Source organism: Trachinotus anak, unplaced genomic scaffold (genome assembly GCF_046630095.1).
Source record: "Trachinotus anak isolate AG129_WGS33_773 ecotype Australia unplaced genomic scaffold, CSIRO_AGI_Tana_v1 ptg000021l, whole genome shotgun sequence".
In the NCBI taxonomy this organism is placed as follows: Eukaryota; Metazoa; Chordata; class Actinopteri; order Carangiformes; family Carangidae; genus Trachinotus; species Trachinotus anak.
Window position 1 is genome coordinate 16,451,277 of NW_027273872.1, and position 24,931 is coordinate 16,476,207.

Consider the following 24,931-nt stretch of genomic DNA (forward strand, 5'->3'; position numbering starts at 1 on the left):
GCGTGAGAGAGCCGCAATTAGCACCTTGATCTTGTACTGGCTTTCCTGTTGACGGTGGAAGGGCACAGAAGGTGTCAGGAGCGCAGCGCGCACTGCTGAGGCTGCCGTTTCCAAACGCGCACCAGGGTCGCCTCTGGGTTCATGGGTGGGGCTGTGTGTGTGTGTGTGTGTGTGTATGTGTGTGTGTGAAAGGTTATGCTTTTATTTCTTTTATTTATTGTTGTACTCCCTGTGACGCAACTTGGAATAAGGAATAAATAATTCCATGACATGTTTGACATTTTTCTAATGCCTTATTTTTCCTCCTACTTCTTTTTTCCATCCTCCTGTTCACCCTCTACCCATGATTCCTCATTTTCTCCACTGTTTATCACCCATGCTTCCCCCATGATGTCTCTCTTTCATTCTTTGGTTTCTTTCTCTTATCTTCAACTTCTAATGTTATTCCTTCTCACCCTTTCCTACATTTTCATATCTTACTCACCAAATAACAATTTTCCCCTCTCTCTCACCTCCTCCTGCCTCATCTTCTCCACTCTGTTCTCACCCATTACCCTCTCCCCTCCCACAAACTGCTCTGTTTCCAGACTCCCTGCAGGATGTCCTGGGGGAGTATGGACTGGTGAGGCCAATCAGTGTGGATGCAGAGGGCCGCTATCTGTCACACGCTGTCTCGGCCGTCCACATGGCAGGAGGGCAGTCCCGTAGGCGCCGGAGGAGGGAGGTAGGAGAAGGCAATGATGAGTGGGAAGGACCAAGAGGAGTCGAGGAGGACCAAGAGCCCCTGGCCCGTCGGGAAAGGCTATACTACAACGTCACCGTCTTCGGCCGGGAGTTCCACCTGCGCTTGCACCACAATGCCAGGCTGGTGGCCCCCGGAGCCAAGATGGAGTGGCGTGATGACAGCGACAGCAACCGGCACACTGAGCTACTGCACGATGAATGCCTGTACGTGGGTGACATCACAGACGCACCAGGAGCCACTGTGGCTATCAGCAACTGTGACGGCCTGGTGAGTGGACAACCTGTGTTACCTGTGCTCCTATCTTTCTGGCAAGTGTTCACTGAGTTTGCTGTGAAGATGTGCATGGACAGAAGGACACAAGAGAGCAGACGATGTGTGTCTGAGTTTGAAGGGGAACTCTGCGTTAGAAATAGATATTAAGATACAACCAAATAACAAAAGCAGGAGATTTTTGCCCCTTGACCCCATCAGTGTCCCCGGTGATTCTTTCAGGTTGACCCTATAGCTCAGAGGTCATCATGGGTCAACCTTATGATTAACACCACTGTTCTCCCTGTTGTCCTCTAAACTGGTTGTTAACACCAAGTCTGCCATTAGAAATACCGGGGTCATGTTTTCACTCCTCTTTCCTCTGCCCCTTTTAATTTTCATGTAGGGTGGGAGCAATTATTAAAGGAATGCACTGATGTTTCATAGATAACCTCAGTATTTATGATGTCATCTCAGCACAATGCTTTAAGATTTACATTTAGCTGGTGTGTGCTGCTCTACATACAGATAAAGAGATAAGATAAGATAACAGATAAAGATAAAGAAACACTGAACGAATACCAGCATTTGAATTGACACTGTAAAATATTTTGGTTGCACAACAGTTGCTCAAAGAACCTGAATTGTAAACGCTTTTAATAGAGCTGACGACGAACTGAGGAAAAGGAAAAGAGATGGCAAACAGTTGTTGAATGATGGCAAGGGAGAGAAGTGAGATGTCGACAGCGTGAAGACTGAGCACAATACCTGCTCAGATGAGAGGATGCAGAAAGATGGAGTTCAGTGCCGAAGGAAGATGTGGAGGGGGCAAATGTGAGAGATAAGCTTCAGGGTAGAGGAAAAAAGGCAAGTAAATAGGAGAGGATGTATGCAGGGAATGATAAGATTGGGAGGAGGAGTTCCCCTCATTACAAAAGGAGTTCATTAGTCAGCCAGATCAGCCCACCACTGAAGCTGAGTAGCAGCAACTGGATCCGTTTAGGGTTGGGGACACTGGGGACTGAGTGAGCAGCTGAGAGAGCAGGCAGGGAGCCAGGACAGCACAGGCCTGACATGCCCACTTAGCTTGACACCATCAGCGGCAACTCGCTGCTGCTGCTGCTGCTTCTCACTCCACACGGTCCTTCCAGGGCCTTTTGGCAATTCCAAGGAAAGATTATTGTCAAAGTGTAGCTGGTTACTGACAACAGATCACCAGTCAGCATCATCACATCACTGGTTTGTTGAGTGACAGGCATGCCAGGATTGTAAAGGTTAGGCTCATATGTTTTCAAGTCTGTCACATGGCCTCATGTACATTGAAACTGTTTTATACCAATACCTCCTGTGCATACTGTACATCAAGAAATCCCTAATGTGTTATCTGCAGTAATGTATTCTTAAAGGTACCCAGTGCAGGTTTGACCACTAGTAGTGCTGTGGAGCAGTGCTTTTACAAGTGGGGCCCTGTTTTGTTTGTGTCATGCAACACAAACCAGGTCGCACTTGCACGCACACAAGCATGTGGGTGACACAGTGCACATTCTTGTTGCCAGTTTTACACCGTTCCACTTGTTGACAATTGGTGGTGGTAATGTGCAAAGAAATGTAGCAATGCGGCAACAAAGGCAAGCAATAGGAAGACCGCAAGCTAGCAAACATGGATGTAAACAATGCACATATAAAATATATTTAAAACATTGGCTTTGCAGATGTTTTTGAGGGAGGAAGTGCATTCAACACGTTTGCCAGTCCTCAAGGATTCACGCAATGTATTTTGAGGAGAAGAAAACTTTACCTTTGAGTGAAGAAGAAGGTGACTGTAATACATTCAAAAGCAGTTTGCCAGTTGCCACAAAAACATCAGAAGATGAACTTTTATGGCAGAGCAAAGGTTTTACAGCCCCGACCATGCATCTAGCGTGGCTAGTGTTGGTAATTCAAGGGGTTCAGGTACTGTGGTTGGCGACAGCAGCAACTCTGGACATGCGTCGGGCCCTTCTTGTAGATCTGTCTGGCTACAGCGCCCTTGGGTCCTATTTGCACGGTCCCCTGACAGGTCACCTTGGCTGGTGCCCAGAAGCTGACTTGGAACTGGTTTAGACCAGAGGTTCTGACAAAGCTCTGTGTGATTCTATAGTAGTATATGCAGTAATTAATTTAGGTTGGGAAGTGGCAGTGATTTGGGGCTGGGATTGGAGGAGTTCAGAGAAGCTCATTTAAAAAACAGGAAGACATGAGCATGAGCAAGTTCATTTTTTGGGATTGTGAACTATGAGCTATGAACAAAATTGTGAACTATGAATGTGAACTAGTCCATTTTAGTCTGTGTGAACTGAACTTTGAGCTAGCTCTTGTGAAGTGTGAACTTGCACAACACTGATCACATTAGTGCTGTCCACTTATATTTAATTTGTTTCTCTCTGCCCTTGAACAACTCGTGTCATTGCTAATCAATTCTTACAACCTCCTCATGCATGCCAAGAAATACAGCCAAGTTCTGTCAGGCGCTGCTTAGCTCTGCCTATATCTGCCTTTTTAAACCTAGCAGAGCCACGTAGCCCAGCTCTGCCCTGCTGTGCCCACTTCCTCAGTGACCCAGACACCTGGTTAGAGCCTTTTCTGCCCTGTGCTGCCTTTTGCAGCCAAGAACATCTGGCTGGCCGTGATCCAGGGTGTGTGATGAGGGGAAGAGGGGAGAGAGCCAAGAAAGGGGCAGATAGGGTTCAAACCAAACAACAAAAAAAATGATATTAAAGAGGCAAAGGAGGGAAAATGATGAGGGCAAAGGTTATAGATTTCAAGAAGTAACAAATGACCAGAATAAATAAGAGAGGAAGAGAGAGCAGAGGGGAAAAGGAAAATCTTTGAATGGACAAATTACCTTTGTAGTGAAATGGATTGCTTTGCACAGAAGCTGTGATCAGCTGGTTAGTTCTCTGGGTAGTTGAGAGGAGGTAGTGCAGTATGAGAACTGGGGAGTATGTGTGAGTGTGTGTTAATGTGTTTTTAGTCCTACATGTGCACGGGGCAAAATAAATTAAACTGCAGCTGAGACTCTGTTTGTGTGTGTTTGTGCGTGCAGAGCGCAGAATGGGTGACTGCATGAATCAAACAAAATAAAAACTCATAAGCTTAGGAAGTTTCCTCTTCATGTGGTGTTTAGAGTGTTCAGATGTGCTCATCTGTAAATACTTAATTTTACATTAGATTACATACATGTATAAGGGTTGAATGCTTTACCCTGGTTTTTAAATTTGTTCTTCCATGTTTTATATTTAAATTCATTTATATTATCAATCACTTAATAGTGCTGGGATCCTGCAGTTTTTTTTTTTTCATTTGCCAAAGGGAGTTGATTTTGGTGAGAAATGCTGGTAAATACCAGGATGTAAGTTCCTCAACTTTGGCACCATGTGAATGCATATATGCAGGTGTGTGTGTGTGGCCTGATTTTGTGCGTATGTGAGAGTGATGTCAGATACATTCGTGTCGATGTGTCTTTTGGGATCTTGTGTATAATGTTAAGTGCCAGCAGAGCTCCTGCTTTTCCTCTTTTCAGAAGAAACAGAGAGGCATATTAATGGAAGAACAGGAGTAACAAAATTACTGCTGTTTCATTTTTCCATGATAAGTAATTTTGTCATTGTGAGATACTGAAGCGGTTAAGTGAGGATTGTTACACTGAACACAGTGTGCTCACACTGTCTGAGAGCAACACTGTCACACTCTCAGCCAGACATGCATTCATTTTTACTTTGGAAGTTCATCCATTTTGATCTTATAAATCAGTGCCACTTGTCTATTTAAGTTTTTTTAGCTTTTGCTTTGGAAAGTTGCTACTTCTGTTCATGAGCCCCGTTTACTAGAGCAGGTTCTTGATGCTCATTGTTAAGCTCCTCCCTCACCCAGTCATGATTTAAGAGGGTGAAGTGGTCTTATCCTTTAAGTAGCCAAAAGCACAGAGGGAAACAGAGATTCTTTTGAGAGTGATTAGTATTATATATGATCAGTTCTAAACTTTGAATGCTCAGCATGCACCAATGTGACCCAGCAAAAATTTAAAAAGAGACTCTGGGAAGGAAAGAGAGGAATCTTGAATATAGATAGACGATAATGAGTTCTTTTTAAGTTAGTAAAAGTCTTAAATACCTTCATCTTCTACCAGGAAATATTTCACTCCTGAAACAGAAACAAATAATCTTGATTAATAACCATAATTAGAATAATTAGAATAGCAATAGTGCTGTAGAATGAGAGATAAATGCATGTTGTACTCAGCTGACACACACACACACATCCTCTCGCTGAAGTGCTGCACATCCAGATGTCTGTCTCTAGTGTGAGACTTCCAGTCCTCCAGATGGGCCTCAGCACCTGAGATAATCAGCGGGTTCTGACAAATAGTAGGCGGGTTACCGTGAGAACAGAGGGTCACACCAGTCTATGGAGCTGATAGGTGTGCACGCAGGCCAGAGATGAGATCCAGCTGGGTGAGAAGTGATCTTCATGTCTCAGAGTTTGTAACAGAGGAAGTGTGTTACCTGTCATCTCAGGGTTTACTCCTAAAATCCAGGTGGATGCACACCTGGATGACAAGACACATGTTCCCACAGCTGTGATGTAGATTGTACACCTTCACACATACATGAACATAAACATGCCGCACACCTTTGCTACGTGGGATCCATGTTCTCCAACACACGTGATCACATCTACAGCACGGCCAGTCAGATGTGCAGACAAATGGCAGGGACAGACGGCCGCCAGCAGCAAAGTTCCCCTGAACCATTTTTACCTCGCCGCATGACAAAAACCTGTGCACACATTTCTCTTATTGTCTCCACCCCTCGCTTCTCTCGCTCTTTTCTCTCGCTCTCACTGTCTCGTGTTTCTTGGCCAGCAGCGGTAGCAGCAAGCAGGAGAGCTCTCCTAATGATGGTATTAAAAGAGTCAGGAAAATGACAGAGAAAGAGAAAGAAAAAGAATGTGGCAGACAGCTTTTTGCTCCCCAACACTCACAGATTCAGAGCTCCGGCAAAAAAGAAAGAGACAGCAAGAGACAGCGTTCCTTTAGTGAGCAGTCTTTGTCTGTTTTTAGCAGCAGCTCTGCTCCCAAGCGTTGATCAGACAAGTGGTGTTGAGGGTTAAGGGTATTGCCCGCTGCCTATGCAGAAAAAAGTTTCGCGCGAAGGAGCTAGATCTACAGTTTACTAACCAGGAGGTATTTTATGTTATGCTTACTGTTTGTATAGTATGGGCTTTATCTTCTGTTGGCAGATAACTAGCATTGATCCTGCACAGGTGTTGCCCTTTGTATATTCTCATACACCATATTTATGTATGGCTGTGTGCTTCAGTCTGTTCATGTGTGTTATTAGTGCACAGCAGGAATGCTGGAAGGCGTCGGTGTTATTTTGGTGCTTTCATTGAAAAGACTCAGACATCAACAGCAAAGAGAAATGCCAAAGCATTGACAGGTGTTTTATTTATTTATTTTCCGTGGGTGGGTGCTTGGAGATGGCACATTCCTTGCAAATACTCTAAAAATTATCTTCAGTACTATATATTCAATACTAATTGAATATATAATGATGTTGTGATTGTCATATGATTAAAATTAGAAAGGTTGTAAAGTTATCATCAGAAAACACACACACATAATATGTACACACACACACACACACACACACACACACACGCTCAAATTCTGTGCCAGCAGGAAGCTTAATCATGTGTGAGTGTGTTGACAGAGGGGCAGGCCAATCACAATAATAGCCCCAGTACTATGCTAAATGCCAAAGACACAGACACTTGCGCGCCAGCCATGCCCCTAGAATATGCTCAGTCATTACCTCGACATCAGGAGTCAATAGAGAAGGCAGCCCTGGGCTGAGCCAACCCATCCATCCATCCAGCCAGCCCGGCAGTTAAGCTTGGTCAGGCGTGGCAGATCACTGGGCCCTACAGTGTGTTATTCCACCCCAGGTCACACGATAAGCAGCTCTCAACTGTAATCAGCTCAAATTGAAATGATGACATCAATTACAGCACGGCGCACAGCTGTTATTGACCCCAGCCCTCACTGGCTATATAGAGTAGGCTGTGGAGGGGTGAGGGCGGAGGAGTGCCTGCAGGAACTGCAGGGCTGGAGGGAGGGCCGGTTGTGGAGAAGCCAGACTGCTGAGGCATGGTATGAATGGAGAGGCAGGCGGCGAGAGAGAAACGTGTTCTCAGTATCTGATTGCAGGTTCCACCCTGCACTGTAGCTCCACTCAAACACACAATTACTCAATCTAGAGCTATTATCAGACACAGAGAGAAATAGAGGAAGAGCAGGAGAGAGAGAGAGAGAGTCAGACAGAGAGCAGGCCCATTCTGAGGAACGCTGCACAGAGCAAAAGAGTGCTTTTACCAGAGCTGTGATTACTGCCGCTCACTCAGTGCACTTAACCAGCTCCCTTGCCTCTCTTTCCTCTCGCTCTCTGTCATTCACAGAGTGCTGGCTCAGAGCACACGGTTTGTTTGAGTGGCTGAAATAACAGGATTCGCGTGAGAGAAAAGAGCAGTGGAACCCCAGTGATCACAGGGAAACACCTCCGTGATGTCATGATTACAGCAGGTTATTTTGATTTGATACTAAAATCAGCTGAAGCACAGCAGAGATGGAAGAACACACTGTACCTGTGATGTCATAATGTGGATATCTTGGGTTCTGTGATGTCACTGAGATGTAGATTCTGGAGTTTGGCCAGTCACAAGCACACGTGATGAAAATAGCTCTACCTCCATCCCAGTGTTTAGTGCAGAGTCTCCAGGCAGGAAAATGATGTCTTCTGAGAAGTGCAGACTGGTAAGTTTATGTATGTGTAGCATGTTTTTCATACACAGTAATCTACACTTTAATGCAAACAAGTTGTGGCTCTTCCTCTGTGAATGTCATATACACAGTGAAGGAAAAAAAAAAGGTGAAAGGACAGAACACATCAGGTCAGGATGAAAAATGTAGCCCATTGTGTCATTTTAAAGAAGAAGGGATCACAATGAGGAGAACAACTGTGATGTTACAGGGGTAAAAATACAGCACAATCTAAGGCGAGATCGGCCGTAAGGGCAGTGACATACTAAATGGATAACATTATTCTGCAGACTCAGTGGAATCTAAATAAGTGATAAAATAGGCCAGGCCATGTTGGATTTTTTTTCTTGCCTGCCAGACAGCCACCACCAGTGCGCCTGTCAGTCAGTCAGTCAGTCAGTCAGTCAGTCGCGCAGCCAGTCAGTCCCACAGGCCTCAGGGCCATGCAGGAAACTGATCGATGCTAGCCACATCAGCAGTTCTCTAGCTAACAGGCCTCAGCAGCCTCTGTGGAGGATCTTAAAAACAGGACGAGACATCCTCCCTGTGTTCCAGTGCCTTAACAAGCCTTCTGCCTGCCTACCCGCGGCTGACCCGGCCCATGCCTCCCGTGGCCATGCTGTTTTACCTCCGAGCCACCACACAGGTGGCTTTGTACTCTTAAAGCTTCCACTCGTCTGGAAGTTTTCCCCACATAATCCTCACAAGCACAACACAACATGAGGGAGAGGGAGAGAGGGGGAGAGACAGAAAGGAGGGAGCATCAGGAAGGAGGGCGCTTAGGTGGCGGAAAACAAGAGTAACACAAAGGGGAAGGGAGGCAGAGCTGGTGGAATCTGAATATGCCCAAACCTGAACAAGAACAACAGCAACATCATAACCGTCACCACCTGCTCAGTGTTAAAACTTTCCTCGATTAACTTGAAGAAATTTGCCTTTCTTCTCTTCAAGTCACTTTCCTGCTTCTAGAAACTAGTACACTCCTTTGCCAATCGTTTTCACTGCATGAGTTCATACTTGAACCCCCTCTACACTCTAAAAATATGTGTGCATTTTGCCCTAGCTTGATCTAATTAGTTGTGCTTGTTCTTCCTTTGGGTTGAATTGTTTAGCTGTCTCGTTTGTATTTTCTGTTTACATGTTCCTTAATGGAACAGGGCCTGTCTGTCTGTCTGCATGCAGTGTCTGTGGTGGAAAATCATTTTGCCTGTGCTCAGTGCAGTAGGGAGCTAAGCGGCAAGAATCGCACCTCATAACAGAAACTCACACCCTCCTCATCTTACTAAGGCTGCCTGTTTTTGTTTTCTGCAATAGAGAAATAATCACTTTTTCTCTCCCAGTGTATTATGTTTGGGGGTTTTTGCCAGTGCATGAGGACCTCGGGAATTGTTAGTGTACCAGCATATGTAATATATTATATAATAATATATTGTATTCTAATAACTGACTCTGTGGGGGCTGGAGTGAAGCAGCAGAAACAAAGAAACACATCTAGCGCTTTGATCACTGTGACTGATCATCTGCCAGTGTGTACAAGGAAAGCTTTGGATACTGCCTTACAATTATATAATCTGTTTGCCAAGATGTAATGGAGACTTTGAGATGACCTTGTCCATGTATGGCTCTGTGTGAGATTGAGTTACTGTGTAGTTGGGCTTCCAAGGTGCGCTGGATGTATCCTCTGAATCAGGGACAGGGCCCAGCACCTCAATGCTCACAACAGCAGGGCAATACAGTTAGAAATTAGGGCTGGGCGATATGTCGTGTTTATCACAACACGTCTGTTATTAGAAAATCGAATTAAATGTTTTTTTTTTAATTATGTATATAAAAAAATATATACACAAATAAACACAAATCTCAAATCCTGTTAGTCTAAATCCTTTTAAATCCCATAGTGTGAAATATTTACATATTATATCTTGGGTTAGTTACGTGCATCAGTTAAAATCCCTGATTAATGACGATACCCAGCAGAACCATATCTTTTCTAACTGCATTTGTGATGTCTTAAGGGGGGGTTGCACGTAGTAATGCTGCTTATTCTGGGGCACAGGTCTTATTACTGGTAAAAGTGCAGGTACCTGCATTCTGTGTGCATTATAAGATAGTAATGCTTCATGTGATTAACTTATTTTGTGGTATCTTTGTATCAGTTTCATGTTAGACTTTAAGTAACATTATCCTAGTCCTGTTTGAGACGGCTCATGCACTGCATGGTCAAACAAATGATAATGAAACACCTTCATTTCTGCTTCGGGTTTGAGTTATTAGCAAGATGTCGAGCAACTACTTAGCAACGACTTATCATCAGTATATTGAAGTTTCTGAATTTGTTTATATGCTTACTGTGGATTGCCCAGCCCTTTTTGCAAGTATCAGATTCAAACCCTCATATCACTTTGTTCTGCTGTGGTGTCCTTGAGCAAAGGCTCTTACCAGGTCCAAGCTGCTGCTTGTAGCCAGCCCTGACCTCTGACCTTACCAGAAAGAGGAAAGAACAGCCTCGCAGGGATCAATAATCAAGCATGTTTATAGTAAGCTCTTTACTACTGACTGTGTTTGTGCATTTGTGTAAGTGCTGTGTAGTTCTCCCATCTACTGAGATATCTCAGTAGATGTCAGGGGTGTGTGTTGTCATTTGTGTGGCTTAGCGTCTGTAAGTGTTAAAGGGATAAAGGAGCAAAAGATAAATGATAAAATAGCTCTGCTGTCAGACTTTGTCTATTATTGGTTATGTTTATGGCCAAAGCCAAAACTGTGCATCCTTATAGCTGCTCTACTCTCACACATACACACTTGTGCGTATACACACACACACACACACACACATACACACACAGCTTCTCTTACAGCGCTATGATTGACAGCATCACTTGGAACACAAAGGGAAATGACTTTTTTCTCACAGCTAATCCTTTGCCTCTCTCTTTTACACACACACTGACACTCAGACACAGACACATTGGGGAGAAGCGACTTATTGTCAGGTTGTGCTCTATCTCCACAGTTCATTTCTAATCCCTTTTCTCCCTTTCAGTGCCGTCTCCCCACTGCCACCCAAACCCTACACACACAACCACCACCACCCAAACTGTGTGTAGTAGCTCTGTCCCAAGGCTGAGATCCACCACACAGGTGCCCATTGTGGCTAAATCAGGGAGCCTGGCAACATGGTGAGGGTGGAGGGAGACTGCTGCATGTGAGGCAGACTAGATGAGGAATGAGATACAATTGAAATGAGGCACACTGGAGAGGAGAGACTAATGGAGGAATAGAACAGGAGGGGATGTTCTTTTTTCCCCCTGCTTTATGCTCTAGTTCTCCTCTCCTCTCCTCTCCTCTCCTCTCCTCTCCTCTCCTCTCCTCTCCTCTCCCAGCAGCAGGGTGTATGCTTGCAGGGCGGGTGTGGCTGCAGCTGACTCTGATGCGATGTGACAGAGCCCTCCTCTCTGTCCTTTTTGCTGGTGTGTGACAGCATGAAGCTGCCATCCACCTCCATCTCTTTCCCATCCTATCTCTTCATTTCTATCAGCAGTTGGGGGAAAAAAATCCAGGACCAGCTTCGGTGCTCTTCCTCTCAAACTGTCTGTTTTGCATGGTGTGTGTGTGTGTGTGTGTGTGTGTGTGTGGTTATCTAGGTCTGTTTGGAGGTGTGTTTGCAGGTTTCCCCATGTAACCTTTTTTTCAGTTTCGACTGAACATGAAGTAGCACGGTATTTGTGTCCACAGCAAAACAATAAATAGAGAATAACATTTCTTGAATTATGAATCTCTCAAAGAAATTATGATCAATAACTAGTCAAATGATCTGAGAGGACCTGCAGCTAGTGTGGCGCTCTGAAATTTGGAGAAATATGTTTTCCTAATATTTTCAGCAGTGTTTGCAGTAGACACATGTCTCTTGAGAGCAGGGTGACCTCCCATTTAGCACTTCTGTAGTTGTGTTGGTCTGTTTCCACAGCCACTCTGTGCTAAACGAAGCCTCTACCTGGTCAAGGAATTTCTCAGTTTAGGGTCAGTCACAATTGTATTTTGTTTGGGCCAAATGAACTGTGGCCTTTCGTGGGGGAGAAATCCAGATGCAGTTGTCAGATGTAATGGGACCATCACTGCGTTCATATGCTTGTACTGAGGGTCCAAGGTGTGAAGTTTTGGTATATGTCAGGGATTACTGGTTTCATAAGCTATTTTTGAAGAATGGATATGAAGTGGTGTAGGCCTCTCTCAGTCCAGCATGTATTGTTACAAGCTGCTTGTTTTACTCCACACTTAGTATTGCAGTGAAAATTCATAAACCGCAGGAGGAATTTCTTAAATGACTTGTAGAGTTAATGTAAGGTCCAATATGGTGATAACGTCTAGTGAGCTAGTCTATGCATCGGTCAGACCAGAGACTCAGAGACTGGTACAAAGATTATTTAAAGTGGTCAAAGGAAGGAGTAGTATTTGGCATTTCCTTACACTCGTTTTAGTCAGCTGCTAAATCACAACTCTCTATTTTTGGGATTGAAAATGAAAAGTAAGTGTTTCATAGTGTCATAAAATGACTCAACACAATCGGTTCTAAAATTGTCATTGCCTCCAAATGTTACGTGGTATTCTGTATTACTCACACTGTCCTTGTTGTAGTGGTGTTACTGTTGGATTGTCACTTCCATGGGTTTCCCGCCAAACTGGTTTAGTTAGAAAGCACAGTGGTCTAATAATTCCTTCAGATGAAGGTGACCATATAATTGCAGCTGATCATGGGCTGAGGGAATCATTTTGCTGAGGCCCATGTGAGTTTTTCATATGGGCAGGGAGCTGAAAGCAGGAGGACAGACTAATAAAAATGATATGTTTGGATCCCTCTCCAGTGGCCTAGTTATTGTTTTTTACATGTAGATATGACAGAATAAAAGCTGCGGTGCATGTGTCTGTGAAACTGCAGGTTTAATCACCATTAAAATTGTTAATTCAACTGAACAACCTCTTACTAAATGTGCAGTGTGTGTGTTTGGGAGGAGAGGGAGAGAAGGGTGCTCAGATCAGGCTGATGTCTTGGACTGAAGCACTCTGCGTCCGATGTGCTTTTTTACTTGCTGCTTCTCCTTCCTCCACAGCCCATCCATCTTTATCTCTCTTTTGTCCTCTCCATGCCCCCCCCAACGCACACACACACAAACACACACACACACACACACACACACACACACACACACACACACACACACACACACACACACACACACACACACACACACACATACATACATACCTACCAACTACAGTGCATAGAGGTCATAGCCCCGGCTGAGCCACAAGCTGTTGTTGCCTTACACTGACTGCTCTACCTGCTAATATGACCAGTGAGCCCAGTTTATCGTGTTACTCTCAAGGTCTGCATGAGGAAGATCACACACACACACACACACACACACACACACACACACACACAGAGCTTTAATCTTTAACTAGTAAAAATAAGATGGTGTAGGCTATTAAATGAAATCCATAAACAGTTATAACAACCACAACTGCACCAAAAACTGGCTTTTATCATATTTGCATTAAGGTGAAAACCTGACATCCTGATTTGTTTTATGTTGATGAAATCTTTGATGGTGTTTCTGCATTCCACCTGCACAGATAAAATGGTAATGAGTGTTTGTGCATTTTGTACAAAGTAATATACATTTTTGTGTACATACACTATGTACCACTCAGGCATATAATAGGCCTCAGATGCTCACATTTTGATCCACCACATAGCAAAGAACTCATACCAGTTCAGACTGATTTAAAGGAAGAGATGCTGAAGTAATGTAAGTCACTGACTGTCAAAACTCAGTGTAACCCTATCAAACACGGATGCTCTCAGTATTGCCTGATAATTTTACCATTGTTTATACTACATCTACAGTTTGACCACTTGGGATGCAAAATACAGGGCTGGAAAAATTACTTACCACAGGGGGAGGTGTAACCTTAACATACTGCTGCAGCAAATTCTGCTCTACTGTAGCAGGTTCAGGTTACTGTTTGTTAATGAAGGGTGAGTTTGTTGTTGTTGTTGGTGGTGGTCTTTTCTTTTCCTGCTTAGCTGTGGCAGCTCTTTGCTTGCTTTCTTCTACTTATTTCAAACAAATCACCCCTTGCTGTTTTCCTGTGTGCCAGTGGATTTTCACTCAATGTGAAAGCTTTTAAATGATGTACTGGCGGAAAAAACAGTAGTAAAATGGACAAGTGTTTATATAAAAAATGTCAGAGATTTTCATTTTCATTGAATAAATGTTGCTTATTCATTTTCTAAATGGCATTTGATTTTAGCAAAAATGTGACAACAAGGATCTTTGAGTGCGTTTGTTTGCTTTCATTTCTTCTCAAATGCTGCTGGACATTGCCGTTGTCTTTTTGAGGCAGCTGTTTTCTAAAGCTCATCTCTCAGTGTCTACAGGAGAAGGGGGCGGTGAGGCGGGGGTTGGGGGGTAATTTGGTTAGGGGAGGTAACTATGAGATATGGTGGAGAGGAAGGCAGGCTTTTTGACACAACCACTCGCTGGTGCTGTGCTGTGATGTATAATGGCAATACGAGTGAGCTCGCAGAGAGCAGAATGGCCTGCATGAACCACACACACACACACATACACACACACAAACAAAAAAAAAAAAATTGCACACAAATTGAACCTATAGGCTTTCCTCCTACGATATGAACTACCAAGCACAAGCCCTTGTGTGTTCTCAGGATTAAGGTGTCCGTTTGATCTCAGTGAAAGTATTACATGAAAAAGAATAATGTGGAGAACGTCTCTCTGCGAAATCGTATAAAATCCTTTTCCACAAGGAGCTCCAGTAATTTCTGCTCCTTCTCTCAGAATATGATAGTTTAAGTGGCTTTTGCTGAAGCTTCGGCCGGCAATGCGCAGCTCAAAGCAGAAACAAAAAGGGGCAGATTTCCTCCCAGACGATGTGATTGTATAAAGCTGTGGCTGTTGACTCTGCTTCCAGGCCCCAGTAATTGGGGGCAGTAGAGGAGCCTGGTGTTTCCCCCGTTGATGAAATCCCTGGTTTAGCTCAGACGGGGTGTGAATTACAGTGCCTACTGTATTCCTCAGCTCAGGAAGAGGATGATGCATTTGTGTGTCAATGTGTGCGCGTGTGTGCAGGAGAGGTAGAACAAGTCTGAGGGTGTTTATGGGTGCACAGGCACATATTTATTTGTTTGAAAGTGGTGGGATTCCCCGGTGATTGTGAGTTTGATAGCTTGCCTCGTCTTTTATTTTTCTGCTGGTGAGTTTTCTCTGAGGAGACTCTGTATAAATCTCCTTTTTTCTTTTTGTGTGACTGAGGGTGTGCACAAGTGAATAATGCTGTAGATGGGCAGACTGCGTTTGGACTCGATTGCAGAGCTGGGATTAGAGATATCTGTTTTCAACCTGATATGTTGTATTAACAAGAGCCTGCAGATCAGATGTTGGAACTGTGATGCCGTGTAGATGTGTCAACGTTTTAATTGGCACCCACAAATGTATGTAGTGCAACATATACTTATGTGTGCATTTGCGCACACACACAGCCTTAGGCTGCATCCTTAACTCCTCTTTCTTGTCCCCTGTGTGTGCTCGCATACGGACACTATTTTTCAATAGAAAGGTGTAATTTCACACTCTCTTTAATGAGGTGACATTTAAACAAGCAATCAAATACAAATTATTAAGGTTTTATTTGAAACATAATTAAATACTGCTCATTTGTAAGGATGCTATTAATACCCCACTTCTGCATTAATTTTAAATGATTTCATAATGGTACTGCTACACAGTGTAATGTAGTTCCACAAAATAAATTCTGGAATGAGAAATAATCTTATTATGCTCTGTTTTTGTTTAAATGTTTGTTGTATCGCTGCATCATCACAGACAACATGTTGAAATGGAGACAGTGTGTCACCTCACGAGACAACACCATGCCTGTAGATATTAGCGGTGCCACATGAGCCAGTTGTCCCACTAAAAGTCTGGCCAAGGTGCTTTGAGTTGTTGCCTCATAGTCTGCGCTTCATGGTAAATTTCCAGCCTTGTGTTAAATCATTTTCAAAACATCTGAATGTATTTATTTGTGAAGTTTGGTCTTCTAAAATGACTTTGTGCCAAGGATCTCTAAAGTGTCCATGAACCGCACTGACTATGAAAGCAAAAATGTTTGTCTCTACTAAAAGTAATGCTCTCAATTCACATCTTTACATACCTGACCATCAACTGTAAACCTCCAAGTATAGATTCAAAAAGAATGCTGCTTTTTTCATTCACCACTTTTTTCCACAAACCCAGTTCTTTTAACAAGTGCCTCCAGGGACAGCTGCACACTTCTGTAACAGTAAGACAGGGGAGGATAGACACAGTCCTTGCTGCTAGAATATTTGACCTTCTTCATAAAGTCAGAGTCACATTTCTTTCTTGACATTCTCTGTGGGTGTTTATAGAACAGGACATAAGGGCGTATTTTTGCAACTTCATACTATTTTATCTTACAGGTTTTCAACAGAGTGAATATATGTCTTTATCCAAAGACAAACAACCATCTGCAAAAATTGGATTGGAGAATGCAGTATGTCCATGATGACATTTTAGCAATGTGTAAAAGAACACATAAAACCCGGCAATGAATGTAACAGAGAAATATAAAATACATTAGTTGCACATTATAAACAGGTGGAATTGCTTCAGGACGGGATGTGGAATAGTGGGGGAAGGGGGTTGCCACATCACCACAAAGTTGTCTTCACAAGTCCTGAATACTTGGAAACAGGCATACACTGAAGACTCTGCTATCCTTGTTATTTCTCGCCACACCTAACATGCTCTGAGACGCTTTGACAGCTGTATGTAATTCTCACTTGCAGGAATACATATCATGTTAGAATTATGATGTGAGGAAAAAAATGTCGTTGTCATCACGTTACATTTGTGTGGATATATTGTATGCATGTGTTTATTCTAATGTAAATGGTAAGCACAGTGTGTGTATGATTGATGGTTTAGAAAGGTCTAATGACAAAACACAGATGCACACATATAAAAAAAATTCTCCTTCATTCTCTCTCACTTTTTTTCTGTCCCTCAGCTTGATGGATCCAAATATTCTAAGTGTTTTTGATACCTTCCTCTCTCATCCACACACACACACACACACACACACACACACACACACCTCTTCAGGCGGAGAGAGTGAAGCTAGAAGCATGCCTGGGAATATTCTTTCTCAATTTGTATGTGAGTGCTGTGTATGCACGGGTGCTGGCAGAGGCCCTCCTTTGTCATGGAAACACCAATTTTTAATCTTGGGTCCTTAAACCAATGAATTCAAGCCTCTCACATCAGCTAACTAACTCACTGACTAATGCACGCACCCTGGTATACTGATGCATCTGAAATGTCTGTCAGATCCGGGCACACACACGCAGTATAGGAACCAGACATGTAAAAAAGCAGAATAAGATGAGCTGAGGAGCAGAGGATCAAACCACACCTGGACTGTTAATAACATGTGGCTGCATTAGTATTGAGACAAAGTCAGCATGCTGATAAGTGTTAAAGGCGAGGTGTTAACTGATATTTGTAAAAGAATAATGCTTCCTTCACAGCATGTGAAAAAAAACTAAGTTGTGATAGACAGTGGAAGGATTAGCATCACCATCTCTGCAAATTCGACACATTGAAATGTTTTGTGAATTTGAATTTGTTTCTTTAGTAAGAAATATCAGTCAGTTTAGTGAAACCTTAACAAGCAGTTCCACTGTATACATATAAAAATGTATCCTGGAGCAAAAAATTGTATCCTTCATTGTGGAATTTTTGACATGAAGATAGACGTCGACCAACTAGACTTTGGCCACACCCAGTTTCTACATTCTCACAGGCGGCTCCAACGGTATCCCTGGCTACCGCTGGTAACCTTGGTGATACCGGTGGAGATATGCTGCAGTCAGTGGGCGTTGCCAGGGCGTGATATGAAAGCATAGCTGGAGCTGTGTGTGTGCGAGTGTGCATGTTTATGTGTGTGCGTGTCTGAGATCCCGATAGCTGCCTCTGCCAGAGCCTTCATTTTGACGTATCCTTTGATGACGGCATTGGCATTCGAGCAGCCACACACACTCACACACACAGGAGAGACGGCAAGGGGGGGAGATCGAGGGAAAGCTGTGAAATATGAAACAAGAGCATCTAAGTTCAGGTACACTCTTGCATAAACATCCATTAATTAATTGTGGAAGCCAGCAGCTCATAAGAGAAGAGGCTGCTAAGTGTCTTTATAGTTTATATACTTCTGTTGAATAAACCGTGGTGTGTTCCTGTCTCTCTGTGGGCCTGTGAGGCCAGAGAACCAGGTCTGGCCCCTCTCTGTGATTTATGGCCAAATAATTGTGCTTCATCAACAGTATTGTATACTGTATATCTACAGCATGGCCTCAGCATGGCCACTAGTTCTATATTTGGTAGGCGATTAAGATGGGATAATAAGCTAATCAATAGAGAAATTAGCATTTGGAACCACATAGTGTGAACATAATGCAACTTTGAATTGCATTACTCTTTGGGGCAAAATAGATTAAATCAGCTCTTAAGTTTGTTAGGCTAATTTAGTAAAATTTTCAGCATTTGTTTCCCCATCATACTTAAATCTGGTTTGTCTTTCACTTGCAGAGCTCAGTACTGATGACAAGAAAGTAAAAACTAAAATATGAATCTCACCAATGAGAACCAAATGAATTGACATTTTCTGTCTTTGTCTCTTGTGCTAGTCCTCCACACTCTTGCCTTTTAATGTGCATAATCCCTCCCCGTGTTATCTCGGGCTAATGTACAAGGAGTGGAGGAGATGCACTCGCAGTCTGGAGCTAGCAGCTTCCCAGAGAGGGTTGAGGTGGAGGCCAGCGATGTTCACTCGTCTGTCGAACACGCACACTGTCTGTCTTCCACCAGAGAGAGACTCCCTTGGCCTGGGCTGTCTTCATCAACACATTAGCAATATGCTGTGGCCAGCGTTTTCGACTTACTACAACAACACACAGACGCTATCCAGAGACAGAGGGAAAAGTGGGGAGGAGGTGTGAAGAACATAGTCACTGACTACAGACAATATGTAGATGACTTTATTGCCATTCTGTCTATGTTTTGCCTTGTTTCCTCAACGTGCTTTCTCCCGTTTCCATTTCACTTTTCTGCTTCCTTCATTAACACTCCTCTCCTCTCCTCTCCTCCTTTCCTTTGCCCCCACCTTTCCCCCAGGAGAAAGAGGTCATTACTAGATTCCCCCCAGAGGTTCTTCATAATCAAATATTTGACCTAATGAAGGGATTTAATTACTGGTTGCCCAGCACTGGAGGTGTCAGATTACTGCTCCCACTTTTCATTTTCCCTGCAATTTATCACCATCCTGACAGCAATGGTGTGTACGTGTGTGCAGCTTTGGTTGTATGTGTATGTGTGAAAGAATTCTTTGAAGCAACATGTTGAAGTAGTGAGTATGGACCTGTTTACAAATTTGTAGTTAGTTGGCCACTTGAGACTGTGGTAGAAGAATTGCTTGTTGGAAATGGCATCTAAACTATGCTAATGCTCATAGTTTTTCTTCAGCCATACTTTACATTCTCTCTGTGGTGTCCAAACAATATGATTGTAGCTGTGCACTGTTTGCAATTCAGTTGAGAAGGTCAAAAGAAAAAACAAAACAAAAAGGACTTCTTCATGTTAATACACTGAGAGGTTGCTATGTATACAAATGAGTGGGGAAAAAAAATGTGTGACTTTATTTACATGTGTGAAAGAGGGAGAGAGAAAGAAAGAGAGAGGGTACGTGCATGTGTGATTTTTGCATGTCTGTTAGACATTAGTGGGTGTGAGGTACGCCCAAATGTGAAATGAACAGCAGTGGAGGGGGTTATGCGAGTGTCCAGACCATTTAGATTTAACTATGAATTAATAACCAGACAGGATCACCACACTGGAAGAAGGGCAGAAGCCTGAGGGGGCGAGACAAAGGAGAGCAACAACACAGAGGAGTGAGGGGCGGAAATTACTCCTAAAGCTATTCTGCACATTAGTGGATGTCAGAAAATATAACACAGGAAGAACGTCTTCACTGTAAACCCTCAGCTTGACTTGTCCTCATGTAGACATATATTGTAGACAGACAACAGTCACCTAACCCCCAGTTACATGCTAAGCAACTTCTTTTAAATCACTGCTTAATTTGTGTTAACCAACAATTTTGTGATTTTGATGAGGCGGAATTGAAAATACTTGGCGGGCATTGCTTAACATGAGTTATTTGTCATCTCGGACAGCTGCTACCAACCTTCTTCAACTGTTATTTACTATTGAAAATGACTAATTCTTCATATTTACAGGGTTACACTACAGACAAACACTCTTGAGTCATGAAGTCTAAGATACTGACAGGCTTACAAAAACACTAATGTTTTTCAGATTTCCTAACGATTTAAAGATGGAACATATTCCTCTAGGCTGCAAGCACGGAGTAAGGACATTGACTTGTATCTTTGGTGAACCATAATTCCAGACATAATAATCTAAAAATGTAGCATACCTTAGATTCATGAATCCTCCATATTTCTCTTGCTGAGCACCTGCTCACCTGTGTCTATGTACAGTACACACTGCATTATTACCCTTTTTAGGTTGACACTCACCAATCACCACCCATGTGCTGTATGTTCTGTCTGTGTGAACACAAATAGTGAGAAATTTAGCCATGGGGACAGCACCTCTCTGGATAGTGCAGCTGCTGGATAAAACACTTGCAGCGCTGCTTTTCGAGGAATGAATAAGAAAAAGAAAAATATGCATGGAGTCATGCTTCAGATCAGGTTTCTCACAGCTGGGGTCAGGGAATTAACTGTGTGTAAGAAATACCATATAGAATTATTTTCAGTTTGAATGTGACAGAGAATCACGGAGCAGCATCATGATGGTGAAAATAACTGCAAGTTTTCCCATTAGTGCAGGCTGCTGAGAAATTGCTGTATAGGCGGACAAGAAGAGGCAATGTGAGTGGAGAGGTGATTTGTAGACCCAGTTATGCCTCACTTCTTCATAACACACAGCCATTTTTCCACTGTTGCCCCTATCCCTGCTCCGCCATCTATATCAAGCCCCTTAGGCCTTAGGATCCTGTTCTATCTCTCCCATCTCTGCCTCCAGTGAGGGTTAAATAAGTGTGAGGGAATTTAAGGGAATGTGGCATTTTCCCATTCCCATTCCCATTCCCTTTCCGTGGGCCTGTTCAGGAATTATTAGGCTAATTCCAGCTAACGAGGGAGGTCATGTTGGATGTGGGCTAAATGCAGACATGGAGCCAGTGTGTGTGAGTGTGTGTATGACATGAATGGCTGGCATCACTAACCTGCAAAACCACATGCATTCCTGACCTCTTGACCTGTGCGTTACCATAGCAACTGAAAGTGATTAAACACTCAGTGTACTGATGTTGTATTCATTTCCTGGAGCTTACAGTGTGCGATACTTGCTTTGAAAGGTTGCAGTCCTTCATCCACACTTTCATCTGCACTCCCATGTACTCCATTCAAAATCAACTGTGTACCTGTGAAACTCAAAACAGCTTTGTTTCTATGTGCCTAAATAGTGGTATCTTTTCAAAGAGCCCAGTTTCATTGGAAAGGAGTCCTCTGCAACCTCACAGCTCGCAGGAATATCAATAGCATTACGACTGTGCTTTCCTTGACACACCTTGAAGCATCTCCTCGCACAAGATTCTAGCTGATAGATGTTGTGATGCTTTTCAAAAGGCCGGCCGCTCTGACAGATGTCTTTGCTGTGCACGCTGTGCCCTTCTCTCTTGTGTTTTGCCTGCTGTGCAGAGCTGTTATGGCTGCTATTCACACAGTGGCCCTCTACAAAGTTTCTGGCATAAAGACGAGTTGACCTCCACTGTGCTTGTGTGTTTTTGTGAGTGTGTGTGTGTCTGTGTGTGTGTGTATGTGTGTGCATAATCACTGAAAGACATGGGGAAAAGGGTCAAGCAGAAATGCAGTAAAGCAAAGTTTGTGTTTGCGTCTATCTACTGTATCTTCACTAGTTACCATACCACCAAGTTATTCAATTTCACACGCTTAACCTGTTCATTAGCTAAAAAAAAACCCCAAAAAAACAACTATATGCAGTTATTTGAAAGCAGATTTCTTGCGATTCATAAAATGCCTTTTGCATCAGCAGCCATTGATATGTAGCTTGTGCAGCTAACTATGTGTCATTTCTTACCCTGGTGGCTGCTTGGCCACAGACAAACTGTCACAGCTGATGAGAGCAGAAGCAGAGTACTCAAGGTTGTGCTGTGAGTGCATTTTACCTTGGAGAAGCAAACAGCCAGATGATCAGATATATGTCCTCATGAACACAAGCTGCTCATCACAGAGCATCAAATAAAAATCTTATAAATAGTGCTGGATAGTTCCAGGGGCTTGAGGGGAACAGTTCAGCCTAGCTTTTCGAGGAATTACATCCATATGGAATGATTCCACAACTTATGATTTATGTCCAAGGCCAATGTTCAGTGCCAAATGTAGGAAGTAGTTTGTAGTAAGGCAGAAATAAAGGGTGTAGAGGTCAGGGTGGCAAAGCCAGGGTTCTGCAGAATCGTCTAATATCTACATTGTTTTCTGGTGAAATGTTTGGAACAGGTACAGTGTCAAAGATACAGCTGGGTTGTGCCAGGCAGTGGGCAATATGACTGATGTTTTCTGTCATATTGGTCATTTTATAATGCGCATCTAAAGTCAATTTTCTTGAAAATCAATTGAGAAACTGCTAATAACAAGACGAAAAATTATGTTTTCGAGTCTTACAAATCAGGATATTTTATTACACTGATGCAATAATTACATAAAATCCAATATTGTCAAAAGAGCCCTACTCATAGAACTTGGAATATTTTCTAATGCTGTCAGAGATATTTAGGAAATATATAGTAAACAGTATAGAAAAATCTCTGACTGTTGATGAATTTATATATCTTTCTGTATATGTGATCACATCTTCCAGCTGTTCACTATACTAATTTAAAACATAACTGCTATACATATGTGTATGATTAATAGCTATTACACAGCATAATTTACTGTGAAATCACCTTTAAAATATAAATCTCAAAATCCCTATCATGAAGCAGAGTAAACAAATTCCATTGGCCTATTTTTAATGATTAATCTGACGTGATGTGTAATGTGCTGACAGTAATGGAGTACTTTATCCTCTCATCTCACTCAATCTTTCATTCTCTCTGTCGTTCTCATTTTCCCTCATGTTCTTGATAATCAGAAGCACTCCATTTTGATCAGTGCAAATGTCAGTCATCGTACTGTATCTAGTTCAGTCCTTGAATACAACATCTTGTGATTTTAAGTTGTTTGAGTTGTAGCCTGATGTAAGAGGGACAGGATACAAGGTTTACCTGATAATCTTTTGATACCTGTTCAATTTTTAGCATATTTTACCTTCATATATAGTCCAACAAAATATGTGTTGTTGTGACTTTTATTATTGTTTAATATATTGATTAGTCTATTCATGATTTGGTTAAGGTAGGATGGCCTCAACCCAAACAAGATTGGTACACAAATGCATCGTAAACTGTGTGATTGTGAAATTAAAGGTTCCATGTTTTACACTTTTCCAGTATTTATTTGACAGTATTTATTGACATTTTGATGTCCATAGGAAGATATATTTGTTGTTCTAAATATAGCTCGGTGTCAGTCTCTAGTTTTCTGAGTGATGCACGGCAAAGTCAACCACAGTTAACAGACTATAGCCTACTACTGTAGCTGGGTAAAATTCTGGCATCTGGTCTCTAATATTACTATCCTTGGGATGGCTGTGCAATGATATATTGGCTTCCTAACATCTGAAGATTGTGCAGCATTTTCTCAGCAATGGAATGACCGATTGGTGTTGTTTTGCTAATAAAGTAAAAAAAAAAAAAAAAAAAAAAGATTGGATGGTGGGCTGTGCTCGCAGCATGGCTGACTGGATAGTTGTGTCATCACAAAATGACAAAAGTCTTTAAAGCTAATTTAAAGGTATAGTTTCTGAGTATGGGTTGTGTAGATTTCTCTTTTAATTGCGTGTTTTGATACTTTCACAGTATTCATATTATTTATATAGAAGATACAGAGAGGTGCACTTGGGTTGTCTCTAAGTGTCATTTACTACACAACCACAGTGTTTAAAAAAGATGGCTGATAGATCTGGTTTTAAAGCTTGTAGACCTCAGAGGATCGTAACTAACCTCCACACTGTAAACACAGAGGCTGTTGACTCTGTCAGAGGGCTTAATAGTTCCATTTCCAAATGCTCCCTGTGGAACTTGAGATCTGATTTTATCACTTCCTATGCTCTGGATTTTATTTGTCTTGTCGAAACTTGGTCTAGTGTTGATATTTCTCTCAAAGTGGTGTGTTCAGGGATACATGTTTTTGAATAGTTATCTGGTTTGGTGGATGACTTACAGTCATTTGCAGTGCTAAAATGATAATTCCATTTTTGAATGAGTTGATCCATTCAGATATCAACAACTGTCAGAGTCATTTATCAAGCAAAAAAATAAAAAAATAAAAAAATATGTAAACATATATATATAATATATATATATATGTAATATATAATATATAATATATATCATATACTGTGTATGTGTGTGTGTGTGTGTGTGTGTGTGTGTATTTGATAATTCGATTTTTGAATTAGTTGGACAAAACAAGCAATTGGAATATGACACCTTTTTCTCTGGGAAATTGTGAGAGGCTTTTAAACTACTTTTGACACTGTAGACAGAACAATGAATTATGAACTATTAACTCAGAAAATTATGATTAGTTTCACAAAAAACAGGAAAACAGATGTTATTTTTTCTGTTTTGGTTTCATTCAATGCCTCTCCAAAATACAAATAGAAAATTCCTCATTGATTTACTTACCAAATCTCCATTATGACTCTGAGACAGTGTAGGTATAAGCTTGCATCTTGACTTTCACCAATATCTTGGTAACCAGCTTC

The 24,931-nt window shown here is 42.2% G+C and overlaps 1 protein-coding gene across 3 annotated transcripts in view; it reads left to right on the plus strand.

Annotated features, from left to right (window-relative positions):
- Positions 1 to 24,931, plus strand: part of LOC139605811 (A disintegrin and metalloproteinase with thrombospondin motifs 2-like) — a 128,356-nt gene that overhangs the window by 25,926 nt on the left and 77,499 nt on the right. For all 3 annotated transcript variants that reach the window (XM_071457614.1, XM_071457613.1, XM_071457615.1), the window contains one exon: positions 588 to 1,012. In XM_071457614.1, coding sequence (XP_071313715.1) covers positions 588 to 1,012 — 425 coding nt within the window. The remainder of the gene's footprint in view (positions 1 to 587; positions 1,013 to 24,931) is intronic.